The sequence below is a fragment of the Eublepharis macularius genome, chromosome 2 (assembly GCF_028583425.1).
Source record: "Eublepharis macularius isolate TG4126 chromosome 2, MPM_Emac_v1.0, whole genome shotgun sequence".
Classification (NCBI taxonomy): domain Eukaryota; kingdom Metazoa; phylum Chordata; class Lepidosauria; order Squamata; family Eublepharidae; genus Eublepharis; species Eublepharis macularius.
This window is the reverse complement of record NC_072791.1, coordinates 132,923,153-132,940,394: the sequence shown is the minus strand read 5'-3', so window position 1 is coordinate 132,940,394 and position 17,242 is coordinate 132,923,153. Positions and strand designations below refer to the sequence as shown.

Here is a 17,242-nt window from a genome sequence, read left to right as displayed (position 1 = left end):
AGGTAGCCCGGGCTGTCTGCCCCGGGTCCGTTGGAATGGCATGTTGGATCAGGCTCGTGCTGCCCAGCCTGCGGGAGAAGACCCCGGGAATCCGAGCCCAGAGGTCTTGTAGCTGAGCCCTCTGAGCTGGGTCGAGCTGAGGGTCCACCTTGGGCTCCTCGAACTCCGGGGCATCAGTGGTCCAAGGCAGCACACTGTCAGGGAGCTCTAGCGGGTCCTCAGCCACGCCGCACTCCTCTTTTGGGCGCTCGTGCCACTGCTTTAGGAGGTTCACATGCAGGGTCTTCCGCCGACGCCGGCCGACCCCACACTGGACTTCGTAGGTGGTGGGGCCCAGCACCCTTCGAATCTGGTAGGGACCCCTCCATGGGTCCCCTTCCTCTCTTGGGAACACCGAGTGGTGCACGAGGACCTTCTCTCCGGCCTGGAAAGTCCTCATCCGCGCACCCCGGTCATAGGCGGCCTTTTGCTTTGACTGGGTGCGAGTCAGTCTGCGATTTGCCTCCGCTTGGGACTGTTGCACCCGGTCACGGAGCCGGCTCACGTACTCCTGTATGGGGGGCGCGGGGCTGCTGGCCCGGGGCCCCCAGCGTTCCGTCAGCCGGGAGAGCATCCCCCTTGGCTTGCGCCCATATAGCAGCTCGAATGGGCTGAAGCCGGTGGAGGCCTGCGTGGTCTCCCGGAGGGCGAACATGAGCGGGTCGATGTACAAGTCCCACTGGTGAGGCTTGTCCCGCGTCATCTTCTTCAGGGCCTCCTTGACGGTCTGGTTCAGCCGCTCTGCCAACCCGTCTGTTTGAGGGTGGTAAGCCGAGGTGAACACCTGCCGGATCCCCAAATTCCGGCAGAGCTGGCGCATGGCTGTGGCACGTAACGGGCCCCCCCGATCCGTCAAAATTTCGTCTGGCAGCCCCACCATCGTGAAAAACTTGGACAGGGCCCGTACCATCCCCGGGGTCTGCATGGTCTTCAGCGGGATGACCTCGGGGAACCGCGTGGCATAGTCCACAATCACCAGGGCAAAGCGATGGCCCCGGGGTGTGCGTGGCAGCGGTCCGATGAAGTCCATTGCGATGCGTTGGAAGGGCATCTCCATGACGGGCAGCGGGGAGAGGGGGGCCTTCGGCAGGCAGCGGGCTGCCACCCGCTGGCAGGTGGGACATGAGCGGCAGTGGGCCTTCACGTCTGCATTCACGGAGGGCCAGAAGAATTGCTCAAGAACCTTCCTCAGGGTCTTGTGGTGCCCCAGGTGCCCGGCCCAAGCGTGCTCATGGGCCGTGCGGAGGACTTCTGCCCGATAGGCTGCTGGCACAAGTAGTTGGCGGACCTCCCCCTGGCCATTTGGGGCACGAGCTATGCGAACCCAAACCCCTCCTTGCTTCTCGATGCGAGGGAGTCGTTGGGACCTCCGTTCATCCCGCACTTGCTCCTCCTCACGAGCGGCTGTCTCTCGCAAGCGCTGCAAGGACTCATCTGCCCCTTGGGCATCACGGAATGGGCGGTCTGCCAGGGTTCCAGCTGGGCCTCCAGTCCATGGTTCTGCCCCTGGTCTGGTGGAGGGACCCTCTCCTGGGTCGTTGGCTTCCTCCACTTGCAGAGCGGTGGCAACTTGTGGGTCTGTCAATTCTCCTGCCGCCTTCAGCCGAGACCCGGCGATCCCTGGGGTGTCTCTTCCCAATTTCTTCGCTGCCTGCTGGAGGAGCCTGAAGAACCCCGGGGCATCTCTTCCCAGCAGTATTGGTACGGGTAGGTGAAATAACTGGGCAACTTCCATTTGGTGGCGGACCCCTAGGTACTCTATTGTGATTAGGGCCGTAGGGTACAGCTGGGTGCGGCCCATCACATCCGTCACTGGGATCCAGCGGTACACTGGGGTGGCAGCTGGGAGGAGCTGGGGCCGAATTGCTGAGACTGCACTCCCAGAGTCCAACAGGGCTTGTAGGATCAGCCGGCCTATCTTCACGGTGGCGCATAGACTCTGCACCTGCTTGCCAGGCGGTGGGTTATTTTCCCAAACGAGGGCGCAAACCCTTGGCAAGGCCTCAGTGAGCGCGCCGGCTTGCATCTGCAGCTCCGCTGTCTGTGCTAGTTTCACTGGAGCAGTTAAAGAGAATGGCCGTTTCCGTAATGAAAGCTGAGCAACACAGAGGGGAAACCCCCACAGAAACCAAACAAAACACCAATCAGTATATAAACTTTGAAAGTTCTTAAAGTGCCAGTGCAATATACAGTGCAAACTTTTAACATGAAAAGTATCAAATTCATTCAAATTACATTCATATACAGAAACATAAACATTCAGATAAACTCTACAGTAGTAGTTATAAACATTCAGATAAACTCTACAGTAGTAGTAATAGCAGCATAGACAGAAAGTGTCCAGAAGTATGCACAGACTACAGAGGTAAACCCCTCCTAATGACGATATTCTTGCTGTCCTTTATTCCATATTCTTCCAACAGGGATATATAAGAAGCTAAGACCTTTTTCCTCCACGCTCAATCTGGGGCCGGCTGCAAATCACAGATTTCGTGCCCACTTCATCAGGAGCGTGATTTATATCCCATCCATTATTCTTATTCACAATAAAGATTGCTAATTAGTCAACCTGGAGTCTGGCTGCTGCCTGTTCTTTAACGCGTGCATAGTCCCCTCATTAGACCTCATTAGACAAAAAGGTCTAATGAGGGGACTATGCAGCTTTCCCCACATCCTATCCTGGCATTCCTCCAGCCACAGTCCGAGCTCCGCTGGGGCGGCGGCCTTGGGAGGCTGCCCCTTGACTGGCACCTGCGTCGGAACGTCTCTCCCCATACGGGCCACCAACTTGTCAGGGCTTGCCGCCGCTGCCGCTGGGCGTGGCACTGGGCGGTCTGCTCCTGACGTCACAGGGGGGCCAGGGAATATGCAGGACCCTGCTCTGTGGAAGGAGGGGCGGTATACCTCACCCAGACTCCCTCTCAGTCCACTCGCTGGCCTGCTCAACCTGGCCTGCTTACCCTCTGCGGCGTCCTTCATCTCCTCCTTCCAGGACTCTCCTCCAAGCCTCCACCCTTGCATCTTACTGCTCTCACTCCACAACATCACTCCTCACTCACACCCACCACCACAGGGCTCTTCCCAGCCAGCTTTTATAGGGCTTCCTTCTACTGCCCCACCCCTCTTCCAGCCTGGCCTTTGGCTGCACCAAGCAGTTGCAGCTGGGGTAGCTGATCTGGCCCCACTGACCAGCACCAGCTGTGCCTTGTTCTCTGGCTGCCCAGCCTCCCTGCCTTGGCTGATTGCTGAAGGCATGTCCAGCTGCAGTCCCCTGGCTAGCAGCCCGGCCTCCCTGGCTGAGCTGATGGCTGAAGGTGGGTCCAGCTGCGGCTCCTTGGCTGGTTGCCCAGGGCTTCCTGCAGAGTGCCTCCAATAGCCCCACCTGGAGTGGCTTGGCTTTTGGCAACTCCTGGGCCAGGCTACTATTTTCTAGCTGGGGCGTGGCTTTGGGTTGTTGGGGCTGCTGCTGCTTCTCCTCCTCAGGTAAGGTCTTTGGGTGGGTGACTGCTGGGCTTCCAATCCCTCTGCCCTTGCCCCCTTCCGCCTTGCCTAGCCCCCTTTCCCTCCCTAGGGGAGTGGGACTCGCTGGCCTCTCTCTGTCTCCCCCTGCCTCCTGAGGCCCTGGGCTTTTGCCCCTTGCCCCTGGCACCGGCAGGTTCTGGCTCCATTTGCCTGTGGGAGGGGTTGACCTGCTGTCCCCCAGCTGCCCCCTCTGCCTGCCAGTCAGACCGGTTGACCTGCTGTCAGCTGGCTGACCAGTTGACCTGCTGTCAGCTGGCTGACCAGTGGACCTGCTGTCTGCTGGCTGCCCCCTCTGTTTGCCCATCAGCCCGGCTGACCTGCTGTTCCCTCCTACCAAGTCTGGGGGCTGGGACCCAGACCCCGGACACTTCTTACAACATAATCCTCTCATCTGGGTAGAAAGCCTTCCTAATTTTTTTGCATAGTTTTCAGAAAGAGAATCACCTGCCTTTAGAGCATCTTTGCATTAGTCTCTGCTTTGGACAGGCCTTTTCTCAGTCTGGTGGCACACCCAGATCAGTGATTCCTGCAGAAGCACTTCGGAGGAGGGGTGCTCTCCTGAGAGCAAGTAACTCATACATTTTTTAAAAGGGGAAGTGTGCCTCTGTTTTTATTTCACAAAAAATGTGCAGCGTGTCAGATAGCTGGTCCTTTGGGACTGCTTGCTGCCTGCCTACCATTCTGAGGGAGGTCTTCCTTGCTTTGCATTCTGTTTCAAGAGGTTCACCTGTTGCTGTTTGTACCAACAGCATTTACTGTTGGAACACTGTGGAAGTAAATCCACTGGTGCTTATCTCATCCTTTCAGGCAGCCAATCAAAACTTTCTCTTTTACTAGGGCAAGACAGCTTTTTCTGTGTTGTTTATCATTATTTGTATCTTGCCTTTTCTGCAAGGAGCTTCTTGTGGAATGTGCATTTTAATGTACAACTGAATGCACATCTCCCATTCAAATTCTGCACCCACCCCAGTCACTTTCATATGACTAGACTAGCTCCAGAGCCCATTTTGTCTTAATACAATGGGCTCTAGCAGGAGGACCCTGCCCATGGATCAGCTGGGCAGAGGGAAGGTGGCGCTTTGCCCACCTTCTCTCTGCCCAGCTGAGGTGGGCTCCACTACCCCCCTTGTCCACCTCAGCGAGCACTCCCTGCCCAGCTGAGTAGCAGGCAGGCAGGCTCTGCCAGCCCCCCATTACCCACAGATCAGGTGGGCAGGCAGAAAGTGGCATTAGCCCACCTTCTCCTTGCCCAGCTGAGAAGCCCCAAGGCAGCAGGAAGGCCCAGCGCCACAGCACTGGGTCTTCCCACAACCCCACAGTGAGGAGGCAAATGGTTTTGCCCCACTCGCTTCTTATCCCAGCATTCTGCGCATGCACTGGGATAAGAAGAGAGTCATCAGAAACACGGCTTGCCTTTTATATAGTAGGATTTGGACATAAAAGTGTCACAGATGCCAGAGTCTTCTATGAGCACCCCACACAAGATCCCTCTTGCTCAAAAGAGGAGGGGAAATTAGGAATGCTGCAAATTTCATGTTGAATGTGGTTAACAGTCCAACTTAACTTGTTCAAATGGCAACCAGACATGAGCCAATCAGCAGGTCTGTTCACCACTGAATAACTCAAAGTACTGCTGAACAGATTTGTATTGGTTTTTTTCAAAACTGTGCATGTGCCAAAATATTGGTAGATAACCATTACTTGTAGTTGCTTATGGCTTTGCCCTCCTGAATCCTCTTGCAAGTACAGAGGACTTGGGGAAGGAAAAGATCAGCCTTTCATTTCATACCAGAATAAGAGAGACTCTATGAGCACCCCACACAAGATCCCTCTTGCTCAAAAGAGGAGGGGAAATTAGGAATGCTGCAAATTTCATGTTGAATGTGGTTAACAGTCCAACTTAACTTGTTCAAATGGCAACCAGACATGAGCCAATCAGCAGGTCTGTTCACCACTGAATAACTCAAAGTACTGCTGAACAGATTTGTATTGGTTTTTTTCAAAACTGTGCATGTGCCAAAATATTGGTAGATAACCATTACTTGTAGTTGCTTATGGCTTTGCCCTCCTGAATCCTCTTGCAAGTACAGAGGACTTGGGGAAGGAAAAGATCAGCCTTTCATTTCATACCAGAATAAGAGAGACTCAGAAGCAGTGCAAATCTCACTGCTATGGAGTTACTAACTACAAAGCCTGGGGGAAAATGAAGGAAAGACCTTGTCCTTTCCCCAAATTCCAGGAAACTAAGGTGAGAAGCATGATTATTCCTTTGCATCACACTAGGCATTGGATGCAATCAGAAGTGGCAAGGGTTCCCCCCCACCCCCATATCTCACTTGTTTCCCTTCTTACTGACAAAAACCAAGACTTGAAGACTGGTAATTAGATTTATTGATAGGAGCTTGATAAACTGTAGCTTTTGGGACTGAAGATTGAGATGACACATTTGACTAATGAGAAAGTATAGCTGATCCAACCAGGAGCTATTACACATTCTACAGGAAGAGAAGGAAAAGGAACTGAGGAAGCACCATTTCATGCCCTTTGTGTTCCCATGTGTCAGTTTCTCACTTCTACTCCAGTATCACAACTTTAACCCAGTCTGTCAACACAACTTCATCATAACCCAGAACTCTCTTGAGAGGAATATGCATAGCTGTAAATAATCAGGCCATTTCCCCATAGGCGAGGACATAAATCTCCAGATTAAAGTACTATCTTTACAACCCAGATCCCTAAACTGACTACTTTTGGCAAAGCCAGTTCCTCAAATAGTGTTCAGTCACTACTTAAAAGAGGAAATGGTGTAAACACGGAAACCAGCAAAGGATTACCTTTGTTACCCTTTGTTACCAAAACAACTGTGAGCTGCAGTTACAAATGAAAATTGTTTTGCATTGATCAGTTATATTAGTAAATACTAACATATTTTCTCCTAAGCAAGATCAAGTTGGTCATATTTTCCCAGGAAATGAAAAGCACTGTTTTAAGGAAAAGTTGAAATATTGCCACAAACATAGTTATCATTTTACTACCGGTTTACTACTACAGAAAGAAGTATTCACTGCCCAATCTCATTTTTGTGAAAAATATATAAAATGGGGTTGTATGTACTTCCACATTGGAAGTAGAGTAATAACGTAAATGAAGTGTCCACATATGAGGAATTGCAAACAATTCCACATATGAGGAATTGTTAACAATGAGAGCCTAATGCCTTTCAAACTGCAAAAGCAAAATCTACCACCTACCTCCTTATAGTTGCTTTTACATTAATACCCTTGTTAATACATTGAGATTTTCACTAGATTGCCTTACTGATGTATCTTTTGATGGCCTCAAATTACTTTGAAATGCTGTATTAGGATATTACTCTAAGATCTGTTGTGTTCAGTTCACTTCAAGTACTCATCCATAGCTCATAGCTGGCTGATTTAAAAACAAAACACCCAGACAAATAGATTATCTGGCATTCATCTCTCACTGACAGATGCTAGTACAGAGAAGTATTTATGAACTGTTGCTTGATCATCTAATGATGACTGTTTTGGCCTACACAAGCACAGTTTTGCCACAGGGGAATTTGTTATCAGAAAGCACTCTAACTTAATAGATTATGAAAAACCCCATATAGTCAACAAAATTACACCTGAAATCAACCACATTCAATAATGCCATTACACCGATAAAGACCAGCAAAGGTCAGTGGGCTCACCTTGCATAACTCTGTACATTTATTTATTGACAATTAGATTTATTTCTTATTTGTTTACTTTGTTTATAGCCCACCTTTCTCACTGAGACTCAAAATACAGAACAATCATTCAATCAAGACAGCAAAAAACATACAAGAAACAATGAAGCAGGACCCAGTTTACAGAATTGGAAAGCAATGCAAACACAAACCTATCTAAAGTATGGCATACCATAATGTAGAAAGTGAATTACAAAGGTAGAAGATAACACAAAGTAGGGCAACACAATGCAATAGTCTACAATCGGTTCCTTATAACAATGTCCTCCTGAGCTGTTACGTTATATTACAGTTCTAATCCCTTTATAATAATTCCCTCCTGAACATTTATCAGTATCATGTCTACTAACTGGTTCCCAAACCATGGGCCTTGCAGGGAGAGACCCTTTGAGCATGGCAGAAAACTTCCAGGGGTTGTGATGGGGGATTCTGCAGAGACTCTTTCCTTCCAGTAGCGGATAGCATAAACATAGAAACATGGAAGGGATCCCAAGGGTCATCTACTCACAAAAAAGTCTCCAGGATCCCTGGCCAATCTAACCGGGAGGAAAATTCTTTCCTGACCCCAAAGTGGCAATCAGCTTAGCAATCACCATGTTTACCGTTTTCCTTGTTGGGGGCACTGCAAGTGAACACTTTTCACTGCTGTTCAGAGGGCTGGTGCGGGGTGTGTGTGTGGTGGTGGTAGGGAAATGGGGGGACATCAGGAGTGTCCCGACACACTGAAATCATTTCCTCTACACATGGAAGTAATGTCAGCACATCACCAGGAGAAGCGCTGGTATTTAGTCAAAACTTTATTGTTAAAGCATATCAGGTAAGAAAAATATTTTATAATATAATATTAAGTTATCTGTATCATCAAATTTTCTGACCACTTTTCTACTACCTTTCCAGACTTGAAATTTCAACTGTTACATCTGCTATACTGTCAAGCAAGATGATATCTGCTGCATAGTTAATTTGTTACAGGAAACACTTAGCACTTTAAAATGAAAAAGCCAGAATGGAATTGTAAATAATGCATATAGTCAGTTGAATACATTAGCTGATTTTTACTATTTAGATCCAGGAAAATTCAGATGAAAAGCAGAATAGAAATTAAAAGAGATAAGTGGGGGGGGGGGAAGAAAATGGTCTTAAATGGAGGAGAGGCACAACTAGCAGAAAGACAGGCACCTTGAGTTTGCTGCCTCCTCATCCCAGTATCTTCTACAAACAATTTTTCAGGTTTGCTCTTTCTAGGGTGGCAGCCATCCCATGTTGGGACAGGCAACTTCTTTAAGAATTCTTCTTCAGGGTTTTTCTTCAAGGGCTCCTTTCAGTGCTTCACACACTTCAGTCTACTCTTAACACCTTTGCTACCCTGCTCAGTGTTTGGCTGGGGCTCAGTGAGAGAGCATCCACTTTGCACACAGGGGTAGCCCAAGCATTTGTGGTTCCCTCCTCATCCCTCAGTGGCTGAGTGGGGTGGCATGTAGCAGCTCCCACCCTCCTACCCACCCCACCATGGTAATAAGCTGCCATTCCTCAGTGGACAGTAGCCAGGCAAGGGAGGGTGTGGCAACACCCACCTCACTGCAGTGAGAAGTCACTGTCCACCCCCCTCATCCCCTAGTTGTCTAGCAAGGTTGCCAACCTCCAGGTGGGGCTCAGATTTACAAGTGACTCTCCAGACTACAGAGATCAGTTCCTCTGGAGAAAATGGCAGCTTTTGGAGGGTGAACTGCTGAGCTCCCTCTCCTAACTCTGACCTTCCCAGGCTCCACCCCCAAATCTCCAAGAATTTTCCAACCAGGAATAGGCCTGGTGGCACACCCCCCCCCCTCTTCCTTGCCTTCCACTGGGCCATGGAGAAATGGGAAGACACCTGCCTTCTTCTCCCCCATACCATAAGCTGCTGCCCACGCCTTCCTTCTCCCTCTACAAATGGAAGGGAAGGCGGGAAGAGGGCTTGGGCCTGCCCTGTAGCTCTGATGGAGGGAAGAAGGAGCAGGGTCCCTGGTGGCTGGGGGCCTCCCAGGACAGGCCTTGGTGCCATAGGTAAGCAACCGGTGGGGTGTGACAGCGTGCAGCTGCCAAGGGCAACCTAATGGATAGACCACGCCTGTTTGCTTTCAGAAGGTGCAAAGTTTAACTCCTGGCATCGCCAGTTAAAATGATCTGGTGGTGATATGAAAAGAGCTCTATGCGAGACTCTGGAGAGCAGCTGTTGGAAAAATCATTGAGAGCCCAATAGACTGACAGTATAAGGCCATGTCAAATGTTCATTGTTAATGGGGGGAAAGAATTAAGTTCATGAGAATTTTTTTACCTCCTTTCCCATTAATTACCTACATTATTTATATCTTGCAAATACTTTTAGCATTTTATTTATTATGCTATCTAATCCATCCTGTCACAAACAGCAGTGGAAATTTTCTTGCCAGTGCCACTCTTTACAGTTGCATTACAAGGGAGGCGTCCTTTAAGAATGTTTAATGCTTTTGAATGTTATTCGAGAGAAGGAAGCCGATAGATATCCTTCTCAACCTACTGCTGACTGAGCTCCTTGTTGGTTTTTACAGCCTTTCCTTTGGGATCTGAAAAGTACTTTTAGATAGATAGACAGTTAGACAGATACCTCATTTCACTGTCAAAGAGAATGATAAGGGTGACTGCATCTAAATTGACTGCATCTAAATAGAATACCGTGGTGCAGAGTGGTAAGCTGCAGTACTGCAGCCCAAGCTCTGCTCACGACCGGAGTTCGATCCTGGTGGAAGCTGGGTTCAGGTAGCTGGCTCAAGGTTGACTCAGCCTTCCATCCTTCCAAGGTCGGTAAAATGAATACCCAGTTTCCTGGGAGTGAAGTGTAGATGAGTGGGGAAGGCAATGGCAAACCACCCCGTAAAAAGTCTGCCAAGAAAATGTCGTGATGTGACGTCCTCCCATGGGTCAGTAATGACTCGGTGCTTGCACAGGGGACTACCTTTACCTTTAAATAGAATATAAAAGTACATCAAGGCTTTTATTTAAAAACAAAGAAAGTTAAACCGCTCAGTCTGTTAATGTGAATAAAAATATAACTCTTAAAGAGGAACATCCAGTCATGACTCATGCTGTAGTTCCCCAGAGGTCTGCCAGCTTCCAAATAGGGAGATCCAAAAAGATGGCAGAAGCCAGCAATGTAGACACTGGGGCTTCTGTCACAGGATTGTGCAGGTACACAGCAGCTGAGCAGCCGTTACTATTGTGCATACAGATAATAACATCCATACCCATCCTTCAGTAAGGGCCCAGCATCCTCCACATTCAGCACCAATAAATAGTCATCCTGTAAACCATCACATGAGCCACCATGGCCATTAAGGTCACCATTTGGCCTGCAGAAAAATGCCTCGTCCCTTTAATAGAGGCTTAATAGAATGTAATTTACCAGGTGACATTATTTACCTCCAAGCCAGATTCAGATGTATCTCTGTGTATATATTTCATCCACTTTGTGAAACGACATGGAGCCGACAGAATGGACTGGATGGGAATGTGCATCTCATGCTCATAAATGGAAGTACACATTCCTATCCTGGGGCACTAGTTCTAGTATGAAACTAATTATGGATGATTCAAACTGCATTGTGTCCTAAGTGTTTAGAAAATATCTGAGAAAAACATTGGAGGGTTTGAGGTCAAGGAGTTTGATCCAGACTAAATTTCCTGCTGTCCTGACTTGGGTGGCCCAGGCTAGCCTAATCTTGTCATATCTCAAAAACTAAGCAGGTTGGTCTTGGTTAGTACTTGGATGGGGGACCACCAAGGAAGTCCAGCATTCCTGCACAGAGGCAGGCAATGGCAAACCGCCTCTGTTTGCTTCTTGCCTTGAAAACCTTAACAGAGTCACGGTACCTACCTGGCCAGCGGGGGGGGGGGGGGACGCCTTCCAGGCGCGCGCCCCTGCGGGGCTGCGCGCCCCCGCGCACAGCAGCTGCCAGGATCAGGCCTGGATTGGGGCGCCTGTGGAGCGTGGGAGCTTTCCTGCGCTCCACAGGGGCCCACAACGGACCCAATCTGCGTCAAAATGGGACCGATTCACACCCAGTTTGGCACAGATCAGGCCCGTTTTGGCACGGATTGGGCCCGTTTTGGCGCGGATTGGGCCTGTTGTGGGCCCCTGCGGAGTGCAGGAAAGCTCCCACGCTCCACAGGGGCCCACAACAGGTCTGATCCACACCAAAACGGGCCCGATCCGCACCCAGTTTGGCACGGATCGGGCCCGTTTTGGCACGGATTGGGCCCGTTGTGGGCCCCTGCAGAGCGCAGGAACTCTCACGCGCTCCACAGGGGCATAAAACGGGACTGATCCACGCCAAAACGGGCTGTGTTGACGTCACAGAACGCGCGCACACCCCCTCCCTCAGGTAAGAGCCAGGTCCAATCTCCCGCTGGGAGATCGAGGGAGCCTGGCAACCCTAGTCACCAGTGACTATTCAGGAGAGAGGGACATGCACAGAGTTTAACAGGAAGATTGGAAAAATAGAGCAAGGTCTTTCCTGATGAAGGATTGAAATCCCTTTGGCTTTTCAGGATAAACAGCACACCACAGGTGTCAAAGGTGCTGATCTAAGATTTGTAGTATTGGCAGTAGAAACAATGGATATTATGAAGCTGAACATGCCCAACATGATCGAGGCAGTTGAGCCAAAGAAACCACCTCAGGCCAACTTCCAACAACAGGCCTCAAGATACTATGAGTTGTGATTTAAAATGAGCATAGCCATCTGCCCCTCCATATAAATAACATTAATATTTTGCTGGCACTTAGAACATATACTGTAATTGTTACCAGAGACAGCATTTTTATTATGTCTGTTTTTTTATTTTTGCCTCATTCACCATCTGACCTTTTATAAGCACATGGCCAATTTCCCTGTTTTTCTAACAGCACCTGCTGTGTTTCTGATTATATCTCCTGTAACCATCAATGCCACCCTAGGAAGATTATAGGTATGTCCCAAGAAGGAGCAAGATATCAGTTGCTTGGAATGCAGTTGTGCATTGTTCACCCACGCAGAAATGCGCACACTGAGAACATTCTGATTGATTCTACCATTACCATTATGTACCATTAGCACTACAGTACTAAAACTAAAGGTCCTCTGGCAATACAATGGCTTCCCAGCTCCCCTTTTTTATTATTCTGTGTTGACTCATTCAGAACCTTAAGATCTGAAACATGAAAATCAATCTTGATAAAAATGAATAGGATCAAATCAAAGTAATCTCGCTTCTGTTTCCTACATATTCTCCTCCAGAAAGAGAGCTGGTTTCTTGGGCAGCAGTACTGGCCAGAGGTCAGGTAGAACAATCAAAGACAAACACACAAATTACCTGGGAATGCTCAAGTGCAGGACTTTATGTGTAATCCTCAATTTATATGCATGCTGCTTTCATGGGAGCTCCTTTTTTTGTGATTGTATCTTCAAGTGCAAAACAGTGCGGCCAGACTGTTGAACATCACGCCCATTCTGCAGTCACTCCATTGGCTACCTATCAGTTACCATGCTCAGTTCAAGATGCTGGTTATCACATAAAAAGCTCTTCACAGCCTTGGCCCGGCAAACCTATGGGACCGCCTCCCTCCCTATTAGAGCTGCCAATCCCCCACCCAGGGAGGGATTTCACCCATAGATTTCACCACTATGTTGCCTTACGTACTATCTGTTGCTTTAAACATGTGCTCCTATGTCAGCCCTAGAATTGTTTATGTTCTGTTTCAGCATTTCTTCAACTCTATATTTGATTCTTGCTAATGTTATGTCTTTGTAAACTTTGTAAACAATGCCACAGGTGTTTATTTACCCTGTGGCATTGTTTATAAAATTGTTCTTGATACTTGCTGTACTAATCTCACACTGTGTAATCCGCCTTGAGTCTCCGTGAGGAAGGCGGACTATAAATGACATAAATAAAAATAAATAAAAATAAAAGACCACGGCAATACAGCCCGGAAAACCCACAACAACCATGAATCCACCTCTGTTTTCATTCTGTTTTCACTGCCAGGCTCTTTTGACTTGTCCGTTTGCATTTCTTTAAGGTATGAGAAACTGTCAAGATATGCATTTCAATGAATAGATGTGAGAGGTGGGGGAAACTGGAATACTTTTAGCAGTTGAGGAGGAACTGATATAGAACAGGTGAATGTACTCACTGGGAGCAAATTGAAGTGTGACTGTGCCAGGGAGTGCATGGGAAGTTGGAAGGGGGACACGTGAAATGAGGTTCACTTGAGCATCTCTAGGTACTTTGTAATGTGGAGAGACTGATAGAAGGGAGGGCATGTGAAAAGAAGGCCCTTAGAGCTGAAGTCTGCAGCTGTGGATTGGAAGAACAAATACTTATTCCTTCAAGTTATACATGGGTAACAGATTCTTTTAATGTTTCCAGGAAGAAAATATCTGAGAACTCACAGTGCAACCTTGTGCATGTTTACTTAGAATACCATTGTATGCATGGAGTTTATTCCTCTGTAAATAGGGATGCCAGACCCCTGGTGGGGCGGGGATCCCCCGCTCCCCACCCCCACTTACCTAACCAGCAGGGGGGCGCACAACTTCCCTGTGTGCTCCCCCGTGGTGCTGCGTGCTCCTGTTCGCAGCAGCCACCGGGATCGGGCCCATTTTGGCCCAGATTGGGGCCGCTGTGGAGCGCAGGAGCGCTCCTGCGCTCTGCAGCACCTCAAAACAGGCCCAAGCCACAGCAAAACAGGCTCGTTTTGGGGCACTGCGGAGCGCAGGAGTGCTCCTGTGCTCCACAGCACCTCAAAACAGGCCTGATCCATGGCAGAACGTACCTGTTTTCGGGTGCTTCAGAGCGCAGGAGCACTCCGGCGCTCCACAGCGCCTGAAAATGGGCCCGTTTTGCCATGGATCAGGTCCGTTTTGAGGCACTGCGGAGCACAGGAGCGCTCCCAGGGGCCGCACAATGACATCACTCCTGAAGTGACGTCATTGTGCTTGTGGGGGCATGCACACCCCCTCTCCCCCAAGGTAAGTGCCAGGCCCCTATCTCCTGCCGGGAGGTTGAGGGAGCCTGGCAACCCTATCTGTAAACATATACAGAACTGCAGTCTTAAAGGGTCTGATTTCATGTGTGGTAAATGTAAAGTGTGTGGGGGAAACAAGAGTGCTTTTGCCACAAACTCCTGTTTATTGTGTCATTGCACTCGCCTTCAAAATGTGTGGGGGGGGGAATGGGCAAACACTATTTCATCAGCAGAGTTAAATTTGTGGGACATACAGCTTCTACTACATTTTAATATAAAAGCATAGGCCTCTGTGGCCTACCTGTGGAAATGTACAGAACACCATAGAGTTAAATAGATTTATCCAAAGTTCAGAGTGTGTTTAGAAATTTATATTAGTGAATATAAGTCTTATTCCTGTTTCTGTAGCCAATATAAGTCCACTTTAGTTTAAGCCTTTTTGCCTTACCGTTTGACTTGGCTGGGAAACCGAAACTAACTTGAAGAATGTAATTGCTCTGTTAAATGCCTGGTAAAGTGTCAATTGATAAGATAATAGGCACCAGGGCCCCTGGAGCAGCAACAAGCATATGAGATAACACAGACTTGACTTCAGAACTCTAGGCAATAAGTTATGCATATCCTGTCAGAAATAGGGTACCTTTGGTTGTAAGAGAAGAGATATCTAACACCTCCTTTCAAGAAATGGTCAGAGAATGCCCCCTCCATCAGCATATAGACAGGTTTACAATGGGGCCATAGTTGGGTTAACATATGAAAGAGGATGAGAACAGATAAACACTGGCCTTGAAGATGGCACATATTCGCTGTATGATTACTTTTGTTGCTGTAGAAGGTGCCAAAGGAAGAATTGTGTGTCTTGTTGGTGTCAAAGGCCTTGGGGAGTTTATTTGTAGCTGTGTGACTTCATTAGTTGCTATCTTGATTTATTCTCAACAGGGTTATTATGAGCAAGGATGTGTATACTCGGCACTAATTCAATTACAGTTCTGTGCCCAGGCAATCCAAATTCTGCACCAAGAAACACAGGATTTTACTACATGTATATTTTAATGCTGATTGGGCCATTTGCACGACTTCTCTGATTTTACACAATTTATTCTTGTTTGTTGGTCATAGGAAGTGACAAAGAGCTGTGAAATTACATCTCCAACCTCTGATGACATCATTCTGCCATCTCTCTTGCTTTTAATTTCAGCTTTTAATTTCAGATAGCATTGTCCCATACACATATTTGCAGCCATAAGGGCTAAAAATACAGTTCTTGATAAATTAAAATCTGTATCCAGTACTCTATTAGCACTTTTTGGCACTCTTGTAATATCATGGCATATTCACTGTGATTGCTTGTGATATGAAAAAATGGCTAGCACTTGTGAAATCTTCTTAATGGTGTGTCCTCTTTGTAGGCTGAAGATGCCATGATGGATGTGTATGACTTTGTTTATGAAGCCGTGAGAAGCAATTCTTCTAGTAATGGGAGGCAGGAGCTACTGACCATCCACAAAACGGTAATCAGCTTGTATGCTGGCATGAGCAATTCCAAAGAAAATTGTTTCTATAATTTAGAATCTGAGACATTTTTCTTCAGTAGGATTCCTTTCACATTCCTGATATCTACAAATAAACATTTTGAGCTTGATCCATCCAGATTTAAGCACGTTGAAGGCCCATTGATTCCTGTCCCAATGAAAATATATTTTAACTTTGACTAGATTGTGCCTTTTTGTTCCTTAGAATAGGGAGCACCACTTTTTTGTTATTGGTTCCTTTCAGTTTATCACAGTACTCTGGCATGGCAAATAGGTTAGCAACCCACAAAGGGAATATATCTCCAGGCAAAAAAAGCAAAAACCACACTAAATACAGGAGTGCTGAGATTCTCCTGCATTCATGTTATGAAATGATGACATATGACAAATGTGTCAACTTTATTATTTATGTATTTAGATAATTTCTATCATGCCTTTCCAAAAAAATACTGTAGGTGGCTCACAGAGTAAAACAGATAAAATATTCATTAAAAGCCTTAAAACCAATGGAACATAAAACCGATACTGATAAAATCCAACGATGAACAATTCTACTCAAAGGCCATCTGCAGTAAGTATGGTTTCAAGTGCTTCAAGTGCTGCTGGGAGGCCTGCAGTGAGAGGGTTAAATGAAGTGCCTGGGAATAGGAGTTCCATAATGGCAAGGGTAGCTGCTGAGAAGGCCTTTGCAGAGGCCCTCACTAAACACACCGGAGGTCACTGCAACTAAGTCCCCTTGGCTGATCATTTGTTTGTTTATTTTTTAAATTGCATTTATATTCTGCTCTCTCCACAAGCAAGATCACATCAGAGTATAAAAACGAGGTAGAAAATAGGTAAAACAATTTCAGTTCATAAAACTCAGCAACATTCATATTGCACAGTCCCTTAACAACCAAAATCCTTTGGCTTTAAAAGCCAAAAACTTAGACTTGAGCCAGGAAATATACTGGAAGCCATCATAATTGATATCGTATTGGCTTAATATGTTCTTTACATTTGGACTGTCACAGTTAACGTTTTTGGACCATCTTCAAAGGCAAGTCCACAGACAGCACATTACATCAATCTATTTTGGATGTTACCAATGGAAATGTGGCATAGGCCAGGTCTGCTTTCTCCAGGAATGGGCACAGCTGTAGTATCAACCTGGTAGAAAGCATTCCTTGTCACCTCAGGGAGAGAGAATAACTAAAGCACTACCAAGCGATGTATCCATTCTTCCAGGAAGAGCATAGCTCCATTCAGAACAAACTGTATAATTATTCCCATGTCAGTTTTGCTTCATCCCTAGCTCTTGCAAGTTATCTGGATTACATTCACCTTCATCCAGTAGTTTACCACTCCTGGGCACTGATTTAGCACATTGGA

The 17,242-nt window shown here is 47.4% G+C and overlaps 1 protein-coding gene across 1 annotated transcript in view; it reads left to right on the top strand.

Moving 5' to 3' along the window:
* TSPAN32 (tetraspanin 32) overlaps positions 1-17,242 on the top strand; it is a 63,096-nt gene that overhangs the window by 35,773 nt on the left and 10,081 nt on the right. The window contains exon 5 of the mRNA XM_054972604.1: positions 15,749-15,850. Coding sequence (XP_054828579.1) covers positions 15,749-15,850 — 102 coding nt within the window. The remainder of the gene's footprint in view (positions 1-15,748; positions 15,851-17,242) is intronic.